At 56.9% G+C, this 25,836-nt stretch overlaps 7 protein-coding genes across 7 annotated transcripts; 3 read left to right on the top strand and 4 right to left on the bottom strand.

The window, feature by feature from the left end:
* Positions 1 to 896: 896 nt before the first annotated feature.
* Positions 897 to 1,961, top strand: UV8b_04020 (uncharacterized protein; the record flags this gene model as incomplete). The annotated part of the gene is made up of 3 exons (XM_043141518.1): positions 897 to 963; positions 1,085 to 1,446; positions 1,500 to 1,961. The coding sequence occupies 3 exons, from the start codon at positions 897 to 899 to the stop codon at positions 1,959 to 1,961; spliced, it is 891 nt and encodes a 296-aa protein (XP_042997452.1).
* Positions 1,962 to 6,728: 4,767 nt separating this feature from the next.
* Positions 6,729 to 7,418, top strand: UV8b_04019 (uncharacterized protein; the record flags this gene model as incomplete). The annotated part of the gene is made up of 1 exon (XM_043141517.1): positions 6,729 to 7,418. The coding sequence occupies one exon, from the start codon at positions 6,729 to 6,731 to the stop codon at positions 7,416 to 7,418; it is 690 nt and encodes a 229-aa protein (XP_042997451.1).
* A 222-nt stretch (positions 7,419 to 7,640) lies between these two features.
* Positions 7,641 to 8,334, bottom strand: UV8b_04018 (uncharacterized protein; the record flags this gene model as incomplete). Its single annotated transcript, XM_043141516.1, has 2 exons — positions 7,641 to 8,083; positions 8,154 to 8,334. 2 exons carry the CDS (start codon positions 8,332 to 8,334, stop codon positions 7,641 to 7,643), a joined length of 624 nt encoding a protein of 207 aa, XP_042997450.1.
* A 948-nt stretch (positions 8,335 to 9,282) lies between these two features.
* On the bottom strand, positions 9,283 to 12,580 carry UV8b_04017 (uncharacterized protein; the record flags this gene model as incomplete). Its single annotated transcript, XM_043141515.1, has 6 exons — positions 9,283 to 9,792; positions 9,896 to 10,523; positions 10,646 to 11,320; positions 11,514 to 11,886; positions 11,993 to 12,095; positions 12,440 to 12,580. 6 exons carry the CDS (start codon positions 12,578 to 12,580, stop codon positions 9,283 to 9,285), a joined length of 2,430 nt encoding a protein of 809 aa, XP_042997449.1.
* A 2,502-nt stretch (positions 12,581 to 15,082) lies between these two features.
* Positions 15,083 to 15,703, top strand: UV8b_04016 (uncharacterized protein; the record flags this gene model as incomplete). Its single annotated transcript, XM_043141514.1, has 1 exon — positions 15,083 to 15,703. One exon carries the CDS (start codon positions 15,083 to 15,085, stop codon positions 15,701 to 15,703), a length of 621 nt encoding a protein of 206 aa, XP_042997448.1.
* A 1,812-nt stretch (positions 15,704 to 17,515) lies between these two features.
* On the bottom strand, positions 17,516 to 19,566 carry UV8b_04015 (uncharacterized protein; the record flags this gene model as incomplete). Its single annotated transcript, XM_043141513.1, has 4 exons — positions 17,516 to 18,852; positions 18,957 to 19,035; positions 19,131 to 19,334; positions 19,396 to 19,566. The coding sequence occupies 4 exons, from the start codon at positions 19,564 to 19,566 to the stop codon at positions 17,516 to 17,518; spliced, it is 1,791 nt and encodes a 596-aa protein (XP_042997447.1).
* Positions 19,567 to 23,832: 4,266 nt separating this feature from the next.
* On the bottom strand, positions 23,833 to 24,879 carry UV8b_04014 (uncharacterized protein; the record flags this gene model as incomplete). Its single annotated transcript, XM_043141512.1, has 1 exon — positions 23,833 to 24,879. One exon carries the CDS (start codon positions 24,877 to 24,879, stop codon positions 23,833 to 23,835), a length of 1,047 nt encoding a protein of 348 aa, XP_042997446.1.
* Positions 24,880 to 25,836: the final 957 nt, after the last annotated feature.

Genomic DNA, 25,836 nt, shown 5'->3' with positions numbered 1-25,836 from the left:
GGTGCCGCACCATACATGTACGCTAACTATGTACCTCTAAATCAGGGAAAGGTGAAATTGAGGGCCAACCTCGAGTGAGGCGGCAAGGCTGATAGGTTTTGTTGGGGCTGTCGGGAACAGCCTTTTGAGTTTGAAGGAGGGAAAAGAAGCCAAAAAAAAAAAAGAAAAAAAAAGACAAAAAAAAGACAAGAAAAAACAGAGAAAAACAGCAGGAGTGCGGTTCTGAGGCGGAAAAGGTTTTCAATTCAAGTCGACGTACTCACGGTACCGGCCCGGGGCGTGTTGGAAATCGGGCGCTTCTGGGAACCTTGGTCGTCTATGGCGCTCAGGTTTCTCGTGGTGTTGCCCCTCCTTCTGTTCTCGGTTCCTTTTCCTTTTTTTTTAGTCTCTTTGCAGGTTCGGACGGGGTTGCACTTGGTATTGACTGGTGTACTATGTGCCGAAATTAGGAGTGGGTTCCGAGTTTAAACTCGGTGATTAAGGACAGGCTAATGCTGATGCTGATGCTGATGCTGATGCGGATGCTGATGCTGATGCTGATGTTGATGCTGATGCTGATGCTGATGTTGATGCTGATGCTGAATTGGTGGCTTGCATACACGGATAGGTATCAAACAGAGGCATATGTAAATCAACCTAAAACTCCGACCGGGAATATACGAGGCCGCAGCTGGAGGAGTCTGGATCAAATGAGTGTAGGAAAGATACACAAATAGTAACAGATATGAACAGTTCGCGGTTGGACAGCGACGCGAGGTGGCAAGGCAAGGGGAGCGACAGTGAACAACAAGAGGCGCGGAGAGCGACGTAGATGTATGTATGGCTGGCAGCGGCGAGACGGGGGATGTGAGGGGGCGGGTCCAATACAAGGCGCAGGCAAAGGGCAGCAAGTGCCCATGGAACGGGGGAGAATAGGAAGAGCCGTCGAAAAGCAAAACGGCCCTGCCGATAGGGATAATGGTCGTGAGGAATGACGGGCGAGACAATTTGCAATTTGTTCGACCAAGGGAGGCTTGGATACCGTACCTAGGTTGTAGGTAGGTAGGTGTGGATGTGGATCGGCCATTGGACACACAAAAGCAAGCGAAGAGAGCCGAGACAGACTGGAACAGGCCAGGCTCACTCGTCGGTGGCAGAAGCCTGGAGCCTGGGGCCTGGGGGCCAGCACCAGCTGCCAGCTGCCCAGAGACAAGAGACCAGACCAGAGGCCAGATGCCAGATGCCGCAGGCCAGATGCCGCAGGCCAGATGCCGCAGGCCAGATGCCGCAGGCCAGATGCCACAGGCCACAAGCCACAAGGCAGAAACAAGTAAGCGTCGCAAGGAAGCGGGCCGGTACCGAATCGAGCGAGGGAAAGAGCGCCCAATAGTCGACCAGCCGAGCAATGGGGCGGGCACACGGCAGGAGCAAAGGGAGACGTCTGGTGTGAACCCGCTCCGGACGGGGGTAAGTACCTAGGTTAGGAGGTAGGTACCTAACCTGCCTCCTAATGTTTGGAGGTACGTAGATGGACTGGGTTTGGTGCGGGCGACATGGGGAAGCTTGATGCCTGGTGTCACTTGGACTTGGAGGGAGGCAAGATACTAGATATCGTACATACTCCGTACTGCAAGGATGAGACTGCCGTCTCGACTGCGACTGCTGGGGGGTCCGGACTCCGGGGCATGAGAAACGCAAGGGTACCGCGAGGCAACCCGCAGGAGCGGAGGTACCAGGGCAGACAGAACCCGGCAGATGGTCGTTGCAGAGCTGTTCATGTCATCCTGAGGAGGCGGCGACCGCGAGCCGCGTCCGCAAAGGACCTGGAGATCGATAGCGTTGACGCATGCAAGGGAGAAGAGAGCGCGGCCCGGCTTGGCCCCCTTGGCGAAGCATCAGCGCGCCGACCTCCCCTCCTTGGAGAAGCGGCGACCGCACGCGACCTGACTAGGGGAAGGACGCGGCCGTCGTGGGCAACCTGATTTGCCATTGACCGCTTCGCCGCACGTGTTTGAGACTTTGAGCGGCGGACACGGCAAGGCCGCGAGGCGATACAGAGACGCCCCAGCAGCCGCGCAGAAACAAGTGCCGCCATGCAGATGGCAAAGCAGTCCCGTAGTCCCGTCAGCCTGCAGTGCTGGGGAAAAAAAAATAAAAAAAAAAAATTAAAAAGAGAGGGGTGGCGTTTATCGAGATGCAGCCTGCAGGCCACGCCACCCACCCCGAGTCTTGTCTCTAGCACAGTTATCCTGGAGCGCGCCGCAAAGCGCGCGAGGCTGGGGCTAAAACATCTACCCGGAGACCCACCGCCAGCGCCTGGCCATTCAGGACACAGCACGAGATTCTACGCCCTTGACCATGACACGTTTCACACGTTTTGCTGCGAGGTTGCGTGCGAGTAGCATTCCAAGGGGCTTTCGCCGAGCAGACACTCCGCAGTACCTCCCTCCCTACGGAGTCCTCTGGTGGTCTTTGCTCAATCCGGATCATGAATCAGAAGGGATGCAGGGCAGGCGGGACTCCCGTCATGCTTGCTTTTTCCCCCCACTGCATGCTATTGAAGCTAGTGGCTGGTTGGAATTCCCAGCCAGATTAAATCGATATAAAGGCCGCACAAGGTCAGAATTGAAGTCCATCACCGGGGAAGCCCATCACCGGGGAGCAGCCTAGCGAGGGCACGCTTTCCCAATGATTCGATTCATACGTGAGGTCACAGAACTAATGCACTGGCCGGCTCTCCTGGTTACTGGTGGTGGTCTGGCAGCAGAACGCACTAGACAAATGCAGCGGCATTCTGTGGATGGCGACGCTACAGAGTTCAATAGTTCAATGTCCTTAGCTCCAACCTGGGGGGGGGGGGGGAGTCTATTTCCCTCGACTCATCTTCTCCTCTGTCGACTCACGACGCACTAGTGGGCCTCGCCTTCTCGATCCGGGGACGGCAGAGAGGGGCCGGCAGAGAGGGGCCGGCAACAGATGGGGTGATCCGTGCTGCCAAGGTTTTCGGGGGGCCTCGCCACGCTAAACTTAGTAGCCCGTCGCAAATCGCCAGATCCGAAGCATCGACACGGCAGCTAACGGAGAATTACTAAGGCATGGCATGTATGTTGGGCCATCTCGTGCGTGGTTTTTTGCCAACGCAAACCTTAATCGAGTCTCTTCACTTACCGCAACTTGTCACCGCCATTGACCCTGGCCTGTCAAACTTCCAGACAAGGAGGCCGCCGCGACGCATCGCATCGCATCGCATCGCATCGCCAAGCCACACAACCAGTAGTCTTGCTTCTCACGCGGCGTCAGAGTCAGATAGATTGGGCTTTCCCCGTCTCCCCCGTCCCAAGACTCTCCCGGGCAAAACTGCCTCTGTTGGGTGGGATTAGATGGCAGGCAGAAAAACCAGCGTGGCCAATGTCTTGCGGACATTGCAACTCGCCTTTGTTTATCTTCCCCAGCGGGTACCACTGCGCGCGACAAGGCATATTTGTAGCTTTATAGATTGGAAAGTCATCTTTTTTTTTTCTTTTTTTTCCCCCGCTCATCCATGGCTACATATGTACTGCCCTTGGATATACCGCCTGGGAATCAGCCCTACGACGCGCTTGTCAGGGCTGGTTCCATCACCTGAGGATAGGATCCAGCTTGTCGTATTTCAACAGCCAAAGAATGGGAGATGTGCATCTGCTCCGTGGAGGAGAAAGCCTGGACACGATGCTTTGCTGCCATCAAAGGTAAGAGCGGAAAAGGAAAAGGGGCGAGGCTCATGGTCTCCCAACTTTGCGTTGTATTGGCGCTGTATTGGCGCTGTATTGGCGCTGTATTGGCGCTTCAGCCCGGATGCAACGCAACGTTGGCGGGTCAGAGCGACGGCTCCCAAGTAACGCTCCGCGGTTGCATGGTTGTCAGCGGCCCAAAGACAGCTGCCGCATAATCCGGACTCCCGTTATGCAAGTCCTGGCTGCAAGTGGAATCCCGTTGTCAAATGACTCGTCTCAACATGCGTTTAAGCTTATGCGATGGTGAAGAGGTTTGAAGCTGCCGCTGCCGCTGCCGCTGCCGCTGCCGCTGCCGTCCTCAGACTTGGTGATGGAGTTGCGACGTCCTCCCAGACGGGGATGATGGCGTGTTTCGCGTCCAAGGGGCCAGCCGGCAGCAGCATGGAATTGCGAATGCGAGGCGATGCACCGACATCCGGGGGCGGCAAAAGAACGCCGAGTCAGGCAGTGCGACTGCGCAAGGGCACGGGCACGGGCACGAGTCACACGACAACAGCGTTGACAGCTTTCTAAATGTAGAAACCCTAGAAATAGATAAGTGTCTGGTCTTTCCTACGGCCGCCGAGAAAGGCATGACTGTGCGCTGAAAATGATTCCAGTCTTCAAAACAGAGAGCACCGGAGACGGGCGGGTTCGAGTTTACCAAAGCGACGCGTTGGTTGTCGTGTCATGTATGGACGGACGTCTGGGAACCTGGTTTGCCCCGGGCATGTCTTTTCCCGGCGAGGAGCAAAACTCGAGTCCCGCCACTACTGCTGTCCTATATTGTGGCGACGGTCTGTACGTTGGTCTTCATCAAGGCGTCAGAAGACATGATGAAGCGCACCCGCACCCGCACCCGCATCCGCATCCGAGTCCCGGTTCCCAATTTTCGCAATCGAGGCTGGAACTCGGAAGAGCTCAGCCGAGTCTATTGACGGCCCTGTCTTGATATTGATGCGCCAAAAATAAAACAAGTGAAACATGGCACGGTTCAAGAGGTGGTGTGAAGAAATGAACGTTCATGTGGTAGTTGCCTAGGTGTGATCGGCTCTTGATCCTGCTGTCGTCTTCTCCACCTCGGTAGCAGCAGTCATGTACAGAAATCGCCAACGGTTGATGTTTTGTTCTGTCCGTCTGTTTTCCTTCCTTTTTCTTCCCTTTTTTTTTTTTTTTTTTTTTGCTTCGCATGCTTGTCTAGGGTCGGACACAGTAGGGGCACAGTATCGGGCACAGTGGAGCAGCTGGGCGTAAGCGAGCGGGGTTCGCCTGGGAACAATTGACGGCAGGAACTCCAAGCCAGATAAGGTTAGCGTGCATTCGGGCCAGGGGAAATGCTGGGGGCTGGGGAGAAGACAACATGAAGCGAGCGCTTCAGCACGAAATTTGGAAATTTGAAAATTTTCCATCCAACGCAGCCGGATTGCCAGTCGTTTCCAGACAACAGCACAGACAACAACAAGTCGGGACGGGACTTTGAACAGCAGGTCATCGGCGAGGGGCCCACGTTGACAAGGCGCAACAGGAACCCGGGCGTAAAGGGATGACGGTGACGGCACGACACGAACCATGCCTTTTGTCCATGTGACTTTGGCCTTGGCCTTGCAACTAGGAGCATTTCATTTCAGAGCCAATGGAATTCGCCGGTCCCTTGCAGAATGCCCCCGATTCTAGGCGGTTCCCTCGTTGCGTTGCCCTCTCTCAGTGTGGGTGGGGGAGGCTAGGCTGGTGGCTCCCTCTTCCTCGTGACATGCTCATGCTGGTTGGATGGCCCAGGCGGCACGGCGCCTGCGGAGAAACACCGGGTCCCAAGCGAGGCTCTCTACTGGCCGGTTGCCCCCCCCCCCCCCCATCCCCATCGGGCCCATTTTCTCCAGGGGCTCTTTGCTGAGGCTGGTTATGGCTGGCTCATGGCATTGATTGATCAATATGCATGCGATCGATAGAAGCAGCCCTAGCAAGTTTGTGTGGTTTTGTGTGGTTTTGTGTGTGGTTTGTGTGTGGCTCCATCATCCATGGCTCCATGCTCCAGTCCGTGCCTGGCGATGCTGCCTCCGCGGCTCCGCCCGCCCGCCCTTTGCTCTCCTCTCCTTCTCCCTTTTGCCTGCTGTCCCCCCTTTCCCTCGCTCACCTCCTGAATCTTATCTCTCCCGCATATCCTTTTTTTCTTGTACGTGCCGACGGGTCGCTTGAAGCCTCTGCTGAATTCCTCAGCCTCTCCTTCTTTTCCCTCTTTTGCTGTTGGAGCTCCTTGTTAATTTTCTTGGCAGATACTTTTGGATTTTCCAGCTTCATTCCTTTGCCTGGAAATCCGTCCAATCCTTTCGCCGCGACCCGAAGCAGCTCCAGCTAGCCTACGCCAAATACCGCCTCTGCCCACTTTTGTTACGGAATGCATCGCGAGTCTAGCCTTTGACCATCCCATCCGTATTCCACCAAGCCCGCCAGCATCATAACCAACGTGAGTTATCATCATCATCAGCGTTATTCTTCATTCCTCCCGTCTCCACCCTCGTCGAACATTATGCCGCGTCTTGTTTTGGGGCGGGCTAGTTCTTGTTTCGCCCTTCCGTCTGTGGCACGAACTGGTATGGAGGTGGCTGCCTGCGAGTTTCAGGAATTGCCTTTTTTTTTCTTGACCCCTGGCAGGTCAGCGCCTCACCCGAACATCACGTCACTGGTCGACCACGTCCACCAATGTACCCGTCGTCGGTCGGTCGGCCGGCCGGTGCGTTATAGTCTACCATTTGCCCGACTTCCCTTCTCCCATGGGTGATCTTCGTCCGACCTTCCAAGGGAATGAATGGGTGGTGGTCCTTGGTTTCGGAAAAAGGATTTGCCTCCGGAAATCGGTTGAAACCCAAGCCTTCAAAATCCCGCCACACTGCCATGACATTGACATGTTGCTGATGTGCTAACAACCAAACTACCCAAAACCAGACCATACCTTGACTTATTTCTGGCAGTGTCCAGTCTTGATTTCTATCGACCTTCACCATGCCTCCGACATTCCCCAACCCACATATCCTCAGCTCTTTTATCGAAACTAGCTACACCACGGCTCGCAGCGCGATGCCTTCCAACCAAGAGTCAGCAGCATCAGGGCCGTGGATGTCGCGCTTCCTCGGCGGCCAGCAGCCCGCCATCCCGTCATCTCCGACCTTGTCCCGTCGTGGGGTGGATGCTCCCGACAATGTGATCAACATGATGATCATCCTGCTCGGCGTCGCTTTCTGCGCTCTTCTTCTCGCTTCTCTTTTTTCTTTCCTTGTCCGCCGCCGCTTCCAACGCCTTCGCGGCGCAACCTTGCCGACCTACGAAGACGTCAAGCAGACCCGGAACCCCCCTAGTCTTACCATTGAAACATCCCACAATGGACGGTCAAGTGTCTACTACATTGGCCGCGATGGCCAGCCCATGCTGCAAAATCCCAACTTGCCGCCACACTCACCTGACAATGTACCGCAAATACACATTACTTTCCCCGACGAACCCGACGAGAACGGCCGTACAAAGAGTGGGCGAGTTTTGGTTGTCAGAGTCGGCGACAATGCCACGGTTGGGCTAGAACCCATGCAAGAGGAGCAATTACCAGCCTACGAGAAGGAAGCCAAGGGCCAGTTCCAAACCATTGACATGGATCATATTGGTGGGCTGAAGGAAAAGGACAGGACGCTGTTCCAATAAGGCAAACGAGCGACGTCCTGTTGTTTACGTTGACCGACTTTCATTGATCAGTTTTTTTTTTTTCTTTTTGGCTCCCATCTTCAGGATCACCACTATCCGACCGTCACGCTTTTCTTGTCTCTCACGCGTCGTGTTGTTCATGACCAAGAATCAGCCTCGCAACCCTGGCGATGGACTGGGGTGAATTTCTTGACTATTCAAACCGGATAACACGGCAATCTTTCAGGAGCGTACATGGGGCATAGTAAACGACAACCATTCCCCTGCATCGGCGTTTCCGTCCCTTGGTCGATAACATTTGTTGGCTTTTATCATTTTCGATCCGCTGTTGGCCAATCCGACAGCTCCTTTTTTCTTTCTTTCTTTCTTTTCGTTATTGTCCACGACGCTTTTTTGTTGTTTCCCCCGGATTATAAGTCGGCACTGTGCGGTAGACGCATTAGATTGCCGGCTTGGGCTAGTTTCAACGTGGCTGAGAATATTTTCGGCTCTCAAGACACCGAGGGGGTGATGTTTGGGAACGGCCACATTCAGATAAAGCAGCCAGCCGATATCCACATGAGCGCGTCTCATTTGTTTTGGAGCTGGGGAGGGGAAGAGGCGGACAGTACATAGCAACGCCATGGGGCCAAGTGTTGCAGCGATAATGGAAGCAGCTTTGCCATCTGTGTGCAAGATGTGGGATATTGGCGCTTTTACTGCGGTACAGGTGTATATTTGATAGTGTATAATTACGCAGAGCCGCTGCGGGTACTGTTTGAAGCCGGCTGCCCGTGTACAGTCGATGCTTGGCGTGTTTTGACGTGTTGTGACGTGTTGTGACGTGCTTGCGCGGGAGGCGGAGCAGGGTATCAAGTGAAGCGAGCTCTGGCTGCTCTTTGATGCCTTGGGGTGATTGTTGCCCAAATCCTTGCATTTGTTTCTGATTCCCGCCCCTTGCCGCTCCCAGCTGCAATTTCCACCCGGACGCGGACGCGGACGCAGTCTCCAGTCTCCAGTCCCCAGTGTCAGCCAGTCGGTCAGCCCTCCTCAACCATCCTCAGTCACCAGCAACTCCGGCTCGGTGCCTGGTTCGCAGGAGACGCGCCCAGATCCCCCAGCCGCCACGCTCCCCACCCGCCTCGGGGCCCCGGGCGTCAGCTTTCCCCGGCGTTTTGTTTGCGCGAGCCCATGCCCCGACGCGGGCTGGGTTCGTCGTGGCGCTTGTCCCGGCCGGCTCAGGGTGCATGAGGGCCGTAAGGACGGGGGGCGAGGGATAAGAAGATGGGAAGATGGGAAGATGGGAAGATGGGAAGATGGGAAGATGGGAAGATGGAAAGATGGAAAGATGGAAAGATGGAAAGATGGAAAGATGGAAAGATGGAAAGATGGAAAGATGGAAAGATGGAAAGACGGGGATAAGGGATAAAGGATAAAAAGGACAAGGATGGAAAAGACGGGGATACCGTACAAGGACAGCAAAGATGCCATACAGAGGGAAAAGGACGAGAATAGAACATGTAAAGGCCAAGTACAGAAAGCAGGACAGTGGACACGGACAGACGACACGGACAGACGACACGGACAGCAAACTCGCAATGCACAGGACAGGCCAAACGAGAACGCTATGCTTTCTTGACTCATCGCAACCATGGTGGGTGGAAAAGCCAGCGGGACCGGCTCGCCTCCCGCCATTCTCGCACCGGGGCAAAAAAGCCAAGGACAGCCAGAACGGGCAGTCGGAACGTACCCTCTGCAACCCGACACCGCTTCCCCCGGCAAAAGCAGACCTCGCTCCCGGCTCAACCGACACTCCCCCTCCGACAGCAATTCATCTCTTTTTTTTTTTTTTTCGCAGGCTGCAAGGGCGTTTAGCAGCAAAGGTCTAGTAGTCCCCCAGCGGGTGGGCGTAGCATCCCTGGCCGTAGGGCCGGCTGGCCAGGTCGTCGGCGTAGCCGTCCCCGGCGTACATGTGCTGCTGGGCGGGCGCGAGCTGCGCGGGCGCGAGCTGCGCGTCGGGCAGCGGCGAGGTCGCGTCCGCCGTGGGGGGCAAGGCGCCGCTGGCGCGCCGGTTCCTGGCCTGGGCGAGGAACAGCGGGATGCCGGGGGGTTGCTGCTGACGCTGCTGATGCTGATGCTGATGCAGTGCGGTCCCGGGGTCGGGGGGCGCGGCGATCCACGGGGTTGACGGGTTCGAGGGCCGCTGCGAGAGGGCGCGTCCGGCGTGCTCGTCTGGGCTGCCGGTGGCGGCGATGCTTTCGAGGATGGCGTCGGGGCCTGGCGAGCAGGGGTGGGCGCTGTCCGGCTTGCCGGCGAACATGGTCTCGACGGCTCGCTGATCGGCCACCTTGCGCGTCTTGTTGAACCCTTCGATGAGGGCAATGTTGTGGTCGTACTAGGAGGCGGTGGGGGAAGGGAGGGGGACGGGACATGTCAGAATAACGAGATATGACTTGGCGATGCAGCAACGCGGCAGGGGACGGGAGGGTTGTGCTCACTGCTTGCTGGGCCACTTTCAGGATGCAGCACCACGGCCGGGTGACGCGCTGGACCGCGTCGACGAGGAAGCGAATGTGCGCCTCGTCCACCTCGACGCTCCGCCACAACGGGGCCGTCGTGACGTCGGTGATGTCGCGGTACAGCTCGTGCTGCAGCGCGACGAGGAGCACGCGCACGCAGTGCGTCGACATCTGGAACGTCGAGTAGTCGCCCGCCAGCTCGAGCCTGCCCGTGTCGCGCATCTGGTCGACCTCGGTCTGGATGGCGTCGCAGAAGCGCCCGAGGCACATGGCGTGCGCCACGGCCTGCTTCTGCGACCGGGCGATGAACTCGGGCGGGAGCCTGCGCAGCACCTCGGCGGGCACCTTGTCCCGCTGGCCCGGCAGGGAGAAGCGGTACAGGTCGATGTGGCTGATGGCCAGGTGGGTGTGGAGGAAGACGTAGCCGCAGCGCTCGGTCGAGGCCATGTACTTGGCCACGGTCTGGTCGCTGAGCAGGATCTCGGGGGGCAGCGACATGTGGAACCGGGTCAGCTCGTTCTGCAGCCCGTTGATGTCGGCCATGATCTTGGAGGCGCCTAGCTGGGACTGCGTGGCCGGGCCGACGGCACATAGGCGCTTGGTCGTGCTGAAGCGGTTGTGTTAGCCGTGCTGCCCATGTTTTGCGCAGACATGGGGAGGGATGCTAGGGGTCGACGGGGGGGGGGGGGGGGGGGGAGGGGGGGTGTTGGTCCGGGATTTTCTACAAACACTTGTATTCGGTGCCGCAGGTCTATCAGGCGCAGCTGGTAGGCGTGCAGGTTGATGGTGCTGGGGTGGTTGCCCGGCTTGTCGTACAGCCGCTCGGCGTTGACGGGTCTGTTCTCGCGAAAGGCCGCCTCGGCGCAGGGCAGCGCGATCCTCATGACGTCTGCGCGGCACGAGATGTACTCTTCGTAGCCGCCGGCGAGCATGCGATCGAGATGGAACAGGTGCCAGGCCACGCGCCGCAACGACTCCTGCTGCGCAAACGACTGGTCGTCGCGCGGCCCGACGTCCCAGTTGATGCGGAGCCCGAGCATCAGCCTCGAGGCCACGCCAAAGGACTGCCAGACCTTGGCGAACTCGCCGCGGATGAGGTTGAAGGTGATGCTGAGCGCGAAGAGGAGGAGCAGGTTGTCCGAGAACTTGTCGCCGTTTCGGAACAGGTACATTTCGACGTGGGCGCTGCACTTGGTGCCAAACTCGCCGCCGGCGTCGCTCGGGCTGACAAAGACGGACGTGATGCCGCATACGGCGGCGGCCACGGTCGGGTCGAGCGCGCCCTCTTGGATCTCGCGATATGTCGTTTCGGGGTGCAGGTAGCCTTGGCAGGGCAGCCAGTACATGTAGCCCATGTAGGCGTCCACGTGCCTCAGGAGAATATCGCGCCGCACGAGCATTTCCCTGCCAGGGGGGGGGGGATTTAGCTCTGTCTAGGAATGATTGTCTTTTCGTGCCTTTTTTCCAGCGTAGAGCTTTCCAGCGTAGAGCTTTCCAACGTAGAGCTTTCCAACGTAGAGCTTTCCAACGCAGAGCTTTCCAACGTAGAGCTTTCCAACGTAGAGCTTTCCAACGCGAGGGAGGTTATTCAACTCACTCGGAGCCGAGGTTGGACTCGTTGGCTATCAAGGCAAACGGGCTGCTCCCGCCGCTCCCAGCACCCGGCGCCGGACTGGCAACGGCGTCTCCTCGACGAGCCGACTTGACCTGGTTCGGCTCTGGGTTGGTGCTGGCTTTGGCCGTGTTCCCGGGCTCGGACTTGGCCGACGGGTTCCGGAAGCGAACGTTGGTGAAGCGTCGTTTCGCGGGAGTGTACTCGCAGGCCAGCCCGCCGGACTCGCATCGCTTACACCGCGGCAGATTACCCGAGCACTTGGTCTTGTGAGAGTGGCACTGGCTGCAGGCCCTCTGGGCCCTCTTCCTCAAGGTGCCGGCCTCGGTATGGCTATACGACGGAGTCGTTCTCGAGACTGCAGCCGTTCAAACAAGTCAGCAATCGTCAACGATGCGTCGGCGTCGGGATGCGGTGCTGAAAAGGTGGCCACGGGGTGATGACGCCTCGGGATGCCCGCTTACTCGCTACGTCGTCGTCGTCCTCGGCAGCGGTAAAGCCGCACGTCAGGTCCAGCCTGGCGCAGTTGCTGCAAGGCCCCTCGCCAGGGTTGCCTGAGCATTTGACCTGTGCATCACACGATACAGATTAGCGCCCCTGGATGCCGCGCCCGTCTCCCTGGTTCTCAGAAATCAAAAGGGGAGGATGATGTGGCAGTTTTTTTTTTTTTGTTTTTCTCTCTTTTTTTTTTCAAAGCCAGTGGAAGAGAACGGAGTAGTTGGGTTTTTGCTTTTTGGTCAAGACGAGTCCGTGTGATATCACGGGAACCCCTGCCTTGGGCTGCACACGCCTCAACACGGGCCCGCGTCAACCAGGGCAGCGCAAGGGAGACGATGGATGATGATGGCATGCCGGCCGACGATGCCCGGGGCAAGTCGAACGAGGACGAAACAAGACTCTGGCGCTCCCACCTTTCGCAAGCGGCAAGTGCGGCAACAATCAGTCAATGAGGGCGCGGGGCGTCGACGCTTTGCGGGAGCGGAGCAGGCGCGCGCAGGACCAGACAGGGCCGTCTGCCCATCGACGGCGTCGAAGAGAGGCGGCAGATCCATGATGGAGCACTCGATGCGCGGGTCGATGCGCGGGTCGATGCGCGCATGAGGGACAGGGGCTGACGGGGAGAGCAAAGGCGTGTTGTTTCCTCGTTTGGCTGGCGGTGATTCATCTCATGGCCATGTCGGGGACGGCGGCGCGGGAAGGGGGCAAGAAGGACGAGTCTGGTTGCGACGAGTCTGGTCGCGACGAGTCTGGTTGCAACAAGTCTCGTGCTTCTGCCTCGGGGTCTCTGCCTCGGGGTTCTCTGCCTGGGGGGGGGTCTCTGATTCAGTCGGTTGTCTGTTCTGCCTCGGTTCTGAGTCGGCCTCTTCTTGTGTCTCTGCTTGTGTCTCTGCTTCAGTCTCTGCTTCAGTCAGCCTCTGTCTCGGCGGGCTTCAGTCCCAGCTTCCCTACCCAGCAGTTTGGCGTCGGGCCACGAAGTCCCAAACATTTGCCGGGCGGCAGACGAAAGCAAAGGAACAAAGCGAGCGACAGACGGACGAAAGCCACCGACTTGGCACGCACCAGCCCGCCCACCTTGTTGCATTGCATAGTTGCGCCAAGTGCGACGGTGTGGCCAATGCTAGCCAAGCCAGCCCTTGTGCCGGCCCCCTTTGCCTGGGGACTTGCCGAGGGCCCATCGGGTTTCGGTTTTCGCTCGCCGGCCTTTGTCGATCCCATCCCCTCTCAAAAGCCCTCGTGGGCCGCCCCCCCCAGCCTGTTGTTGCCCTTCTTCCTCTTTGTCCCCCACCCAGCGCCACGCTGCAGCTTTTTTTCTTCGGGCTGACTTGGCTCGCTTCGGCTGTCGCTGTGCTGTGGCCCCCTTCTTCTTCCCCTCTTTGGTTTTGATTGTATAACGGTGGATTTCTTTTTTCTTTTTTTTTTTTCTTTGTTTCTTTGTTTCCCTCTTTCTCATGGTAAGTGTGGCCTGGGCATTCAGCAGCAGCAGCAGCAGCAGCAGCAGCAGCAGCAGCGGGTGCATGGACACGGCGAGAGCTGCTCTGAAAAAAAAAATCGATTCCGTCGACGACTTGGCGCAGGAGTCTTGGGGCACTCATTAGCCGGGACCAAACAGTTGAAATCATCAAGCAAGGGATGGGTGGATGGATGATTGGACGGATGGATCATGGATGGATGGATCATGGATGGATGGATCATGGATGGATGGATCATGGATGGATGGATCATGGATGGATGGATCATGGATGGATGGATGGATGGATGGGGCCGCCTCTCGAAGTGAGCCCGGAAGAAACAAGAAACGCCACGCTGGCTGGACGGGGGAGCGCTGGGGCCCTTTGCAGACAGTCAGCCGGCCGTTGCATGCATTGATGCGTCTGGTCCGGTACATTATGTACCTTAGGTACCTAAGGTACCTTCATTAGGTACCTTGGGTACCTTGGGTACCTGATTCGCCACTGGAAGAAACTTGAAAGCTATGTGGCGCAGCAGGCGAGTCGGACGGCCGGGATGGCCCCTGCAGATAACGCCTGGCCCGCTGGTGCAGTATCAATGCATCTCACATGCAGCTAGCGTCTGGTCTGGTCTGGTCCCCCCAGCATGTCCCCTGCGAAACCCGCAGCGAGTGCCGAGACAAAAGGCCTCGCTCGCAGTGCTTACCTGGTACTTTACCTACCTCCTAGGTACCTACCTACCTACCTTACATAACCTCGCACCGAAACCTCCTTGCAACAACTTGATGCGGCCAGCCTACGGAGTAGAGGCCCGACCGCCTGCTTCAAGCTCGTCAAATCGCAGCAGCCCCGGGCCCTCGGCCGCAACAGCGTCTAGTCCAGCCGTCATGCCATTACATGCCCCCCCTGCCATCTCTGACGATGCTCATCATCCGTCGCCTCCCCCGACAGGCCGGCCAAGTCGCCGTGTGATTGCTGCGGCAGCCCCGTGCCCCGTGCCGCAAGTCATGGTGATGCGGCCCGTGGTCCCACGGAGCAGCATGTTGGGGGGTCTCTCGGCGCAAACAAGGGGCTGCCAGGGACGGGCTGGCTGGATGCCAACAGGGCTCTGTAAGAGACATTACCATTTTACATGTGGCGAGCGTTCCAGAGAAGAAAAGGCCGAGAAGGAGCAAGAGCCAAGAGCAGATGAATAAATCTAAAAATCCCCGTCCCCTATTCCTCTTGTGCACAAACCTCGTCGTGTCGTACTGTATCCCATTTCATTATGCCATTACCTCCAAAGTCATAGTGTCTGTACTTTTCTCTAATCCCGTGCCTGTAGAACCAAACAAAACAGCTCATTTGAAGAAAAAGATAATAATAATAAATCAAAAAAAAAAAAAAAGAAAAAGAAAAAAAAAAAGAAAAAAACTTTTCCATCCCGCGTACTACCGTCAACGTGATACTGCCGAGTTGAAAAATCTCTCAAAACGTCGGCAGCCGAAGCCTTGACAAGGACCAGTCTCGGCATCCCTCGGCATCCCAGGCGAGGGGGGGGGGCACAACAACCGTCGCACAGACAAGTCGTTTCTGTCGCGCATCTGGCAAATTGGCATAATCCCCATGATCCCTGCGTTGCAACACGGCAAGAAGCAAGCAGCAAGCAGCCTTTTGTCGCCGGCTGCGGTAGCACCAGTCTCGGCAACGGCTCTCTTGGCAGAAGAAGCAGAAGCAGAAGCAGCAGAAGCAGCAGAAGCAGCAGAAGCAGCAGAAGCAGCAGAAGCAGCAGAAGCAGCAGAAGCAGAAGCAGAAGCAGCAGCAGCAGGAGCAGCAGCAGCAGCAGCAGAAGCAGCGCCGTCACCACGCGCCTACTTGCTCCCGATGAGCTTGCCGTCGTCCCAGACCCACGGCGCATTCCTGGGGCACTCGACAGCAGCGCACATGCAGTCGTCCCTTGTAATCGTTCGCGAGCAGCTCATGACGTTCTTGCCCGCGTCGCAGCAGCAGCAGGCGTTCTTGGCAGCAGCAGGACGAGCGTCCCGGACGGCCGGTGATGACGCGGGCGCCTCCGGCCTGGGGGCTCGGGCGGAGCCGTCGTCTTGGTACACGACGGGAGCGTCGTCGGGGCACTGGACGGCCGCGCACACGCAGTCCTTTTCCAGCACCGACAGGTTGCAGCTGATGACGCTGCGGGAAATATCGCAGCAGCAGCAGGCGTCGGCGGGCGACTGGGCAAGGGGGTGAGCCAGGACGGCGCCAAAGAGGCAGACGATGCCGGTGGCGAAAGGCGTGAAGCGCATTTTGTTTGTGGGTGATGACGGTGATGACGGTGATGACGGCAATGTGTTGTGCAGCGTTGTCGGCAGTGGTGGTAGTCTGGAAGTGGTAGACGGGGAGAAATACAAGAAATAGAGAGAAAAGTCAAGATGAAGCTTGGTTCTGCCTTCCGGGTCCAGGCTGGTTGGTGTAGGCACGTGCAAGATGCGATGTGTCTGTCTGTCTGTCTGCCTGTCTGTCTGTCGTGCGTGCAAACATAAAAAGGCTGTCGACGAGAAATCCCTGACGACCCTTTATATATTCCCCCTTCCCATGGCAACCTTGCACCTCGCCTGCCCAGGGTGCTCCTTCCCTTCCCCCTTCCCCCTTCCCCAAGTCGCCCCCAGCCCGCCATCCAGCCAACGGAACCCCCGTCCCGCAGTACACGAGATAGAAACCATCGTCGTTGCACCAACCCGAGCCGTCTGGCGCAGCAGGCGCAAGAAAAAAAAAAAAAAAGTTCCCCACGATCGTGGACCAACCAAGCAGGCCCGTGGGGGGGGGGGGGATTTTTTTTTTTTTTTTGCCTCCCCTTCCCGGCTGGGCCGGCTGCCTGCGTTGACGTTTCCTCGCCGTCACGACAACGACGACGCGGGGTCCGGTGGTCCGACGCAAGGCGTCCCGAGGGAGGGAGGGCCCTGTGTTTCCGCGCCGTCTCTTACTTGGCTGTGATATAGACAAGGTGGTCGCTGTCGCTGTCGCTGTTGCCGTTGCCGTTGCCGTTGCCGTAGAGCGCTACGAGTCGGGAACTCTTCTGAAGCTGGACTTCCCTTCCAGCCCTTTGCCCTTTACTGTCTCGGCGGCAATGTAAGCCATAAACTGACTTGACTGGTGGTCCCAGACTGCCAGGCTCGTCAATCAGAAACTCTGCGTCTTTTCCATCATCTGGTCATTACCTGCAGCGCGTCTTAGCCAAGGCACCGCCGTCATGGGTCATGCATATCGCTTTGCAATGCCGCTGCTGCTGCTCCGTTATTCTCCGTCGAGTTGCGTCAAGCCGGCAAACTGCGGCCCGGTCCAAAGTTCAATCAAGCCTGATGTGATGTCAACTTCAAGTTCCTTGTACCCCATAGCCGTTGAAAGCCGTGCCGTGCAGCCCAACGCCACGCCACGCCACGCCACGCCACTCCATGCTGCGCCATGCTGCGCCAAGCGACGCCACGCCAACCCGTCGCTGATGCTGAAGCATACTTTACCATTGCCAACATGCATGGTAGCCGCATCGAACTTTTGTAGCCTGGCTCACGCTGCGCGCGTCCTGCGCGGGCTTTCGTTACGAGATAATAATACCCCTTGTTTTCCGAGAAAATACCAATACCATACCGGGTTGGGCCGGGCCGGGCCGGGCCGGGTCGGTAATTCTGCACTTCTTTGGCCGGCGACAGTCTCACTCATCTCTATACCACAAGGGTCGCAGGGCGTGCAGGAAAAAAAAAAACCCCATTCATTTCGCATCCTAGTCATATGCCAGGTCGTCAGCTAAATCCCAAACATGCCAGGTATTCATCCCGTTTTCCCCATGCCCTCGAAACCACTCCTTTCCCATCCGACCCCATTCTCGTTGGTACATGGCAGCATATGCCCCAGTCAGATCAAACCTACAAGGGAAAATATAAACAGAATACATGCGGGCCAAAGCTACGATTCTCGACTGTCCATCAGCCTGTTGCTTCAAACGTCCTTGTACTACGTGATAGCCCCGGGGGCCAGTGTCATGTCCCCGCGTTTCCTGTTTCCAACTCAGGAACCAGGAACAGGCAGGCGTGGATAAAGAGACGAGCTGCCCTCTCGGAGACTGGGGAACTGTCTTGGAGGGCTCTTCATCTCCACATCCGCAGCATCATTGTCCCTGCGCCAAGTCGCTTCCGCTTCCTCGGCATCAAAATCTTTTCGGTCAAGTCGGCCACGGACGTATTCTCGCAAGGTCTCGATAACGCGCATATTCTCCAACCAGCGGTCGTACTGCTCCTCGCGCTCCCTGGTCACCTCGCTGGCATCAGACTCCGACGAGGGTGAGCCGGCAGAGAGCGCCGCCGAGTCACTAGCCTTTGGCGTTGTTCGGCCGCTGGACTCTTCGGCGCGGCGGATCGGGGGAATGGTTCGAGCCTTTTGAAGCATGCCGCCAGAGTACCGGCGTCGTTCGTTCATGTCAAAGCTTGGGCCGAGAGTGGCAGTGGTTGACTGGCCGAAGCCTTGGTTGACGGCGGGGAGGCTTGTCGGCAGGCTAGGGTACATGACAGACGAGGCCATGGAGCTGTGGCGGGACTGAGGCGACAGGCCCGACGAGGCCGACGGGCTAGGAGATTGGCCAGACGTGTACGAGACGGAGCTTGATGGCGGCGTGACGGCAGGGGTGCCGGTCGAGGAAAGCGCCGTCAGAGGTGAGTGCATGCCGGCAGACACCGAGTGATGATGGTAGCCGTCGGCCGAAACGGGCAGACCCGTAGGAGAAGCTCGTTGCAGGACGGTTGGCGAGTGGCTGTGCCGATAACCGCCAAACCCGTTATTGTTGTTGTTGTTGTTGTCGCCGCCATTGTGGATTTGAACACCCACGGTGGCGTGGTTGGCGTTTTCGTAGATTGTGTCTTGCATTTGGCCCAGGATGGCATCGAGATGGACGAGATCCTTCTGCGTGCGGGCGTTCGGCATCGGCAGGAAGTACTGCTGGGCAAGCGGGTTCTGAGTCGGTGCTGGGCCGTGATGCATCATGGTTGGCGCATGCTGAGGCATGTACTGCTCGGTAGTGGTGGTCGTGGTCATGGGTCCATTGGACACAGAAAGGGACCCGTGCAGAGGCAAAAGCGAGCGTCCGATCTGGGCGTACGAGTTGGGGTCGATCTGTCTGCGCTTCGCGCTGCCAAAGAACTCGTCGACCATGTCGTAGGCGCGCTTGCGGTCGTAACCACCGCCAGCAGTGGCGGGGCTATAGCTTATGTTCTCGGCACGAGGCGTATTCATCGGGGGTTGATTGAAGTACAAACCATAGCCAGTGGAAGGCTGCGGAGCGTAGTAACCATGACTCGGATGCGAGAAGCCGCTGCTCCGCATTTGACCGTTGTGGTCATAATAGCTGGGGCCTATCAAGAGAGAATTTCACTCAGCGACGTTCATTGTGGTCTTGCTCTACCCGCGAGTTTTCAAAGGGGAGAAAAAAGGGGGGGAAGCAGCTTGGGAGTCATACCCTTGGGGCCTTGGGCTCTGTAGTTGAATCCTAGGTGCTCTTGGCTGGAACGCGAGAGAACCGAATCATCGGCATGGGTCTAGAAGGCGATGCTGGTCAGACTCGTGGTCCATGATGCATCATGGCAACGAAAGGTTCCCACGACGTTGAGTGCGACAAGACTCCAGGTCTTACCTTGACGTGCTTCTTCAGATCCTGCGGACGCTTGAAGCTCTTGCCACACATGTCGCATTTGTGAGGTTTTAACGGAACGTGAACTCTGATGTGAGAGGTGATGTGGTCTCTCTTGACGGTGGTGGTTCGACAAGAGTTCCACTGGCACGTAAGGCTCAGGTTATTGGTGCTCTTGCGGCCAACATGGCGGTCACAAATATGGTCCTGCACGGGACAGGTTATTAAACCAGACTAGGGGTCAAGCCGTGGGAATACGGATACATACATAGAGAGTATCGGGACTTGTGAAGACCTGGTTGCAATGGTTCCAGCGGCAGGTCAAGTTGTCGTCGGTAGAGCTGTGTTGAGAAGCGTTGGGGGATGCGCTGGAGGCACCGGACGTAATCTTGGAGTCGGCGCCATTGCTCGCGGCCAAAGAGACCTGAACGGACGTCATGTTCGGGAAGGATGCAAAGGGCCGTGGCCACTTTGTGCCAGAGTCGTGAGTTGCTGTCAGATGCTGTCGAGGGGCAAACAAGAAGCGAAGAGGGCCCAGCGACGAAATAACGGCAAGACGACTTTGGAAGATTCAGTTTTTTTTTTTTTTTTTTTTTTCCTTTTGCGCTGGGGAGACGAGAGAAACGGCGACAGCAAGATGGCAGCAAAAGAATAAAAACAAAGAAAAAAAAATAAAACTTGGGTTTATGAAATAATGCTCAGAGGGGGGGGGGAAGGCACCTCGTTGAAGGTTGTGGTGGGCGAGTGCGCGTCCCTCACAAAAAGCTGGGCCAAGACGAAAAGGGCGTAGCAGGGGGGCGTCTTGGAGCGTCTTGGCACGCCTTGGCAAAGAACGAATGGGTCAGTCAGGCACTTGGTCTGGCGTGCGGCATCCTTGCGTCAGCCAGAAGTCGTCGCTGATTGACAACGAGGCCGACGCCAAGACGGTGGGCGGAGCATGTTTGCCAAGACTGCCAAGGGCTTGGCAAAGGCTGGGCAATGGAGCCGTGCCCCGCTTTTCCATTGGTTGTCCAGGAGGGTTTTTTTTTTTTTTTTTTTTTTTTTTTCTATTCTTTTCTTTTCCCCCCATCCCTCATAGCCCCATCACCCATCACCCATCACCGCCGGGGGCAAAGGGGAGGAAAAAAAAAAAAACGGTTCACTAGTAGGTTCAGCCAGGACATGGAGCTGCCAGGGCGGCGCAATCAGCCAGGCCGCGCGCGAAACGGCTTGGCAGGAACAGAACAGACGCTTGGAATACCAGACCCCAACTGACGTTGACGTTGACGCACGCTTTCTGCTTCTGCCGTTCGCTTTCCCGCCGTTGCAGTCGGCGGCAAAAACGGCGTGCCGGAGCGGCTGGACGTTGCCCAAGTGGCAGCAGCAATGTGGCGATGGCGAGTCATTCAGGAACCAGGTCCCCCCCCAAAGTCAGTTGAGCTTTTCTGCTTGCTCATCCCCCTCGTGTCATAGGCGCGAAAGCGGCCGGCTCCGACCAGACAGCAGGTGCTCGACGGCAAAGGCCCCCCTCGACGGCCAAAAACCCAAAAACCCAAAAACACGAGCTGGCTGCTGGCCCCCCCCCCCCCCCCCCCCTCCCGCGAGTTGTGATTGATTCGCGCTTCGATTCTGGCTACCTCTGCATCCATGCATGCCGGCATGCCACGGTTGGTCTGTCTTTGGGTTCTGATTGACAGGCCTGATTGACAGGCCTCCTCCTCCCGCATCGTTGATGGCCGCGCGGACCTTTTGCAAGAACGCGCCTCTGCACCCGCACCAGCCGTCTGGTCTTGCCTCCTCGACTGGAATGCAGCAACTTGGGCGGTGCATTTTCCACGGAATGGATTGCCATTGATTGCTTGGGGGGGGAGGGGGCGGATTGATTCTTCGTGTTAGCCGGGCCTCCCTAGCATCGCATAAAACCACTTCCCCTCGCTCGGCTCCGCCGAACAAGCCCAAGCCCGGTGGCTTCCGCCTCGCACAAGGTTGCGTGTAAAGCAACCCATCCGTCGTGAGGTCATGACGACCCTTCCCCCCCGGCGCGTTTATTTTTCCCGTCCTTGGCTTGCACGCTGCATAACGGCCCCATCATCATCATCGTGCGCCGTCATCATGGTCAGCTTCGGCTGACTGTCCCGTCGTTGAAGACGGCCCGGCTGCTTTGTCTCAAAGCAGCAACAACAACAACAACAACAACAGGTCAGCTGGCATCAGGTACCGCGCTTGCCAAGCCGTCAATATCCATCGGACAATCAAAATCCTGCCCCGGCGGGGTGTTCCGCCGGCCTGGTTCGCAACGCCAGCCATCCCAGCCATCCCAGCCATCAACCCAACTGACATGACAGCAAGCCCGCGCGACGCCATCCCAGAATCAACGGCGCAGCGACTGCGACCCAAGACAAGACAAGACGGGGGCCCTGGTCAAGGATGCACCCGAGTCGGACGCAGGTGCCCACGTGTCGCGGACTTGGCTTTCGACGAAGACCACGGCCGCGCCGTTTCGCTGATTCCTGGTGATGCTGTCATCGCATGACGTCTAACCAGACGCCAAGCCTCTGCCTCCATATGTATGACCTGTATGACCCCGCGGCCCCTTTTATCTCTCATTGCCTGCCTTCTTGCTCCGCTGCTTCCCACCCCCCTTCACCACGTCTTCTCCTTGCCCCTTTCGGCAATCTCTTGTCACCGTCGTCCCCGTGCAAGCCAAGGTGCAGGCGCAGGTGCAAGCGCAGGTCCAGCCTGACGATCCGCCGGGCCCTCCATTGCCAAGACGTCGCGGGACGACAACCCGGCCTGCCATGGAAACAGGTCATGCTCCGTAAAGGCCGGACAAGAGTTTCCCGTCCCCCGCGCCAGACTAGATGAAACGTGTCGATACGACCGTCTAGGCATATCTTGTCAAGCCGATAAAACCAGGCGCCTACAACAAACAACACAACACGCACGCTCCCTGAAAGCCGGACCGTAGTCTCGTCTCGCAGCAACCTGTTCCTCCCAGCCGTTCCGAGACCTCTCGCCCTTCATCTACATCGCACGTGGAGGCGCACTGGAACGTTGCCCGAGTATCTTTGCGCGCATGTAGATGCATCAACTATTTCTCTCAAGTAATCATTACGACGTCGCACGTTGCAGATGCGCCAAAACGTTCCTACATAGTATCTTGACGTCGCATATGTAGCAGATGCATTACAAGTTCTCAAGCATCTTTACACCGCAAGCGTGGGTAGATGCACCAAAACTACCCGGGCATCTATCTCTACATCACAAGCGTAGATGCGTCAAACCGTTCTCAAGCCCCCGTTCCAAGCTTGCCTCATAAACACAGCTTCCGTTCCCGGGCTCCGCGACGCGTCCGTCATCCAACTCGTATCAGCATCACAGGGGGGTCCGGTCGACTCACCACCGCCCGACGATCCCCCCATGTCATCGCCGAGCCTTGTTACATCGCATCCATACATGTAGCCTTGATCGTCTTTGCCAATCCGCCACACTATTCGCGCACTTTACGCCGGGCTCAACCGCGACAGAAATACTTGGACCATGGGGCTACATTGCTCGGAACGTCATGCTTGGGTGGGTGGCTGTCCGTACACATCCACATGTTGCTGCACATGACATCCGATGCCGACATGATCTGCCGGGAAAGAGGAGCTTGACGCTTTCATTAATGAGATCTTCTTGCCCTGCCCGCAGATCCCCTGGAAGCTCCAAGATATCTCAGCGGCCCTCTCCAAAGCGAGGGAAAGCGAGGGAAAAAAAAAAAAGGCGTGTTGAAGCTATCCTCCCCTCCACTGTTTGGCTCACTCCAAATGACGATGCCAAATGCCCTCCCCCTCTCCCTTCAATGCCATAGCCATCTCGTCGTATTTGTACTTCTCAACCGACCCTGGTTGTCACAGTTAACGCGATAAAGCCCCTCACCCCCACATCGCAAGTTCCTCTTTTGTGATACGAAGAATGTTGTATGTAGTATTCCTTTCTCCATCCCTCAAAATTTGTAACTGTAGTTTTTTTATAAAATTAGGCCACATTAATGTAGTGGGTGAAATTGACGGATGATGAGGAATCCCGGTGCCAACGTTGGTTCCCATTTCCATGTTTCGTTTCAACACAAGTCACCATCGACAACCGGGTGGATGGATTCTTCATGTGCATTGCTGGAAGCCATTGCTGCAGGACCCTGACCGTCCCTTTGATATTCTAAAAGTGTGAATAAAAACGAAGTGAATCGATGGCAAGTCATGAAATACCACCCAGACAAGCCGGTTATCATAACATGGCATGGCTGCCTAGTGGGAATGTTGCTTTCCTTCTTGCATTTTTTCTTGATTGGCACTGCCCTTTGTGTTGAATCGGTCAACCATGGCAATTCCGGCATCATGTGTCCGCATGGTGAGCAGCACATAGGACCAAGACCGTGTAAAAGCAAAATCGAAAAAAAAAAAAGCCACCGCATAAACGTGTGTAAATAAAAAGCCGTGTCATCATAATCAAAGTTGGGCGAAACAACTGCCGACGCCGCCGCCTCAGAGCTGGTGTTTGATACGGTTTCCTGTCGTCAGTCCGCCCGCGAACCGGTCACCCGAGAACCAATCCATTATGGACGCATCCCAACAAGTCAAAAGGGTTGAAAATCGTACCTGGCCCATGCCTTGCTGTCAAAAACAGTCGAAAGAGAAAAAAAGATGTAAAAAGGACCCCGACGCCGATAGTATGCAAGTTGTTATTATACAGAACCAAGCCTGAGAAGGGCCTCGACGGCATCGCGCTCCTGGGCATCCGATGCGCCAGCGAGGGTCGAAAAGTCGAGGTTCGTTGGTCCAGGTGGTCGCGCCATTCCTGAATTAACTGAAAATGTCCGCAATCCGGTAACCGGGGAAAAGTTGGGAGACAAAAAGGCACTATGCGACTTGATAGCAGCCCTGCTGGGATAGGACTCGGCTCGGAGAGCAGCCGCGCCCATGGCAGCCCAGTCCTCGTCATCCGTCACATCCTCCGGATCGTCATTCATGACAACGTTTTCCTCCGGCGCCTCCGAGCACGAAGCGGACGCCGAACCATCCAGGGACATTTTGTCGGCTTCCGTCTCCATCAACATGTGAATGTCGTCTCCATCGTGGGAGAACTGAAACCCATCTGCTCCAAAGGAGCCTCTCGCCCCTCTCGCGCCAGTCTTGGAGGAGATGGGGATGCCGGAACCAAAAGAGTAGGGCGGAGTGCCTTGGCGATGCCGGCTTGCGAAGCGCCGGCGCTTGGCATCCCACCGCCCCCAGCCCACCTTCTCAAACTCTACATTGCCATTCACGTCTCCTCCCTCTCCTCCTCGACTTTCCAACGCACTCACCACCAGCCTCCGCGCCTTTGTCGGGGGGATTCCCGAGAAGCCAGGTACTGATGTTGTCAAATAGCCCATGATGTGCCTTATGGCCAGTGGCCCGTGGTTGAGCAGGATTTCTGGCAAATGGTACTTGGCAAGCATGGTGCCGGTGATGGCGCCTGCCGACTCGAGGGCGGTTGGGGACAGGGACCGATCGTGACTGCTGGCGTTGTCCTGCAGGTCCAAGTCCGAGTCGACGGGCTCGAGCCTAGCTTTCTGTAGTTGCGCCTTTAAGCCATGAGCTGGCAAGGCAGGAGAAATGGAGTTGGGGGGTGTCGGGAGGGTATGAGATCGTGCCACAGTCGCCGAGTCACTCCAAGCCGCTACAACAGTCAAGTTGTCTCGGCTCAAGGAGGCTAGGGGAATATCACGAGCAGCTGATGCCAGGGAAGCCATGTTGGACAAATTGTTTCGATTCTCGATTAGGAAAACGGGTGTCTACACGGGAGGGAGCCACAGCGAAGTTAGCATACGGTCGGGTCAGCCTGGCACCGTTTGGCAATGTATTGAAAAAGAGGAGCCAAAAAGAAGAAAACAAAAGAAGAAAATGAAAAAAAAAAAAAAAAAAAAAAAAAAAAAAAAAGGGAAAAGGAAACAGATGGTGCGCCCAAAGAGGCGAATAACGGCGCGGTTTGTGTGGTAGCAGACGAAGCACGTTGAGGAGAAACTTGGGCTGTTGAGTCATAAATCTCGGGGGTGCCAGACTCCAGAGAGCCAAAGTTGGGAGAGGAAGGTCACTGAGCTTGGTGGGTACGTACCTGACGTTATGGAAAGCCTTTCGATGAAAGGGAATCGGCTTCTGTCTGTCGGTCTGGCTAGACGAACAATACGGGGGTGCAAAGCTGGCAAAGCTGGCAAAGCTGGCGCGTTTACCTTGGACTGTGACAGTGGACTCTCGATAAGTCGGGTGGTCTGGATTTAATCGTTTGATGTTTGTTTGAAGAGGGAAGAAGGGGGAGGAGGAGGGAAGACGAGGCAAGGCGATGATGACCTGGAACGACCAGGCGCACTTGGCTCCGGCAAGCGTCAACTGAACTGAACTGAACTGAACTGCAAGAGCGAGCGAGCCAGCCCCAGCCAAAGCAGCAGCCGAGCCAAAGCTTGCGGTGCAGCCAGCCAAAGCAGCAAGGCTCCAGCTGACAAAACCACACAAACCAGGCACGGGCAAGACAGGAAAGCCAGCCCATCGAGGGAGGAGGCACGGATCCTGCCAGGCGTCACTCAGTAGGAGGTAGGTAGGTAGGTACCTAAGGTATAGGTAGGAGGTACCTAAGGCACCTAGTAGTGGGTACGGCCTCCCTCTCCCTCAGAAGCGTAAGACGTTTGTTGACGTTTGGTTGGGACTTGGGGAGC

This window comes from Ustilaginoidea virens, chromosome 3 (genome assembly GCF_000687475.1).
Source record: "Ustilaginoidea virens chromosome 3, complete sequence".
Lineage (NCBI taxonomy): Eukaryota > Fungi > Ascomycota > Sordariomycetes > Hypocreales > Clavicipitaceae > Ustilaginoidea > Ustilaginoidea virens.
Note: the sequence above shows the minus strand (reverse complement) of the source record. Positions and strands in the feature narration are given on the sequence as shown.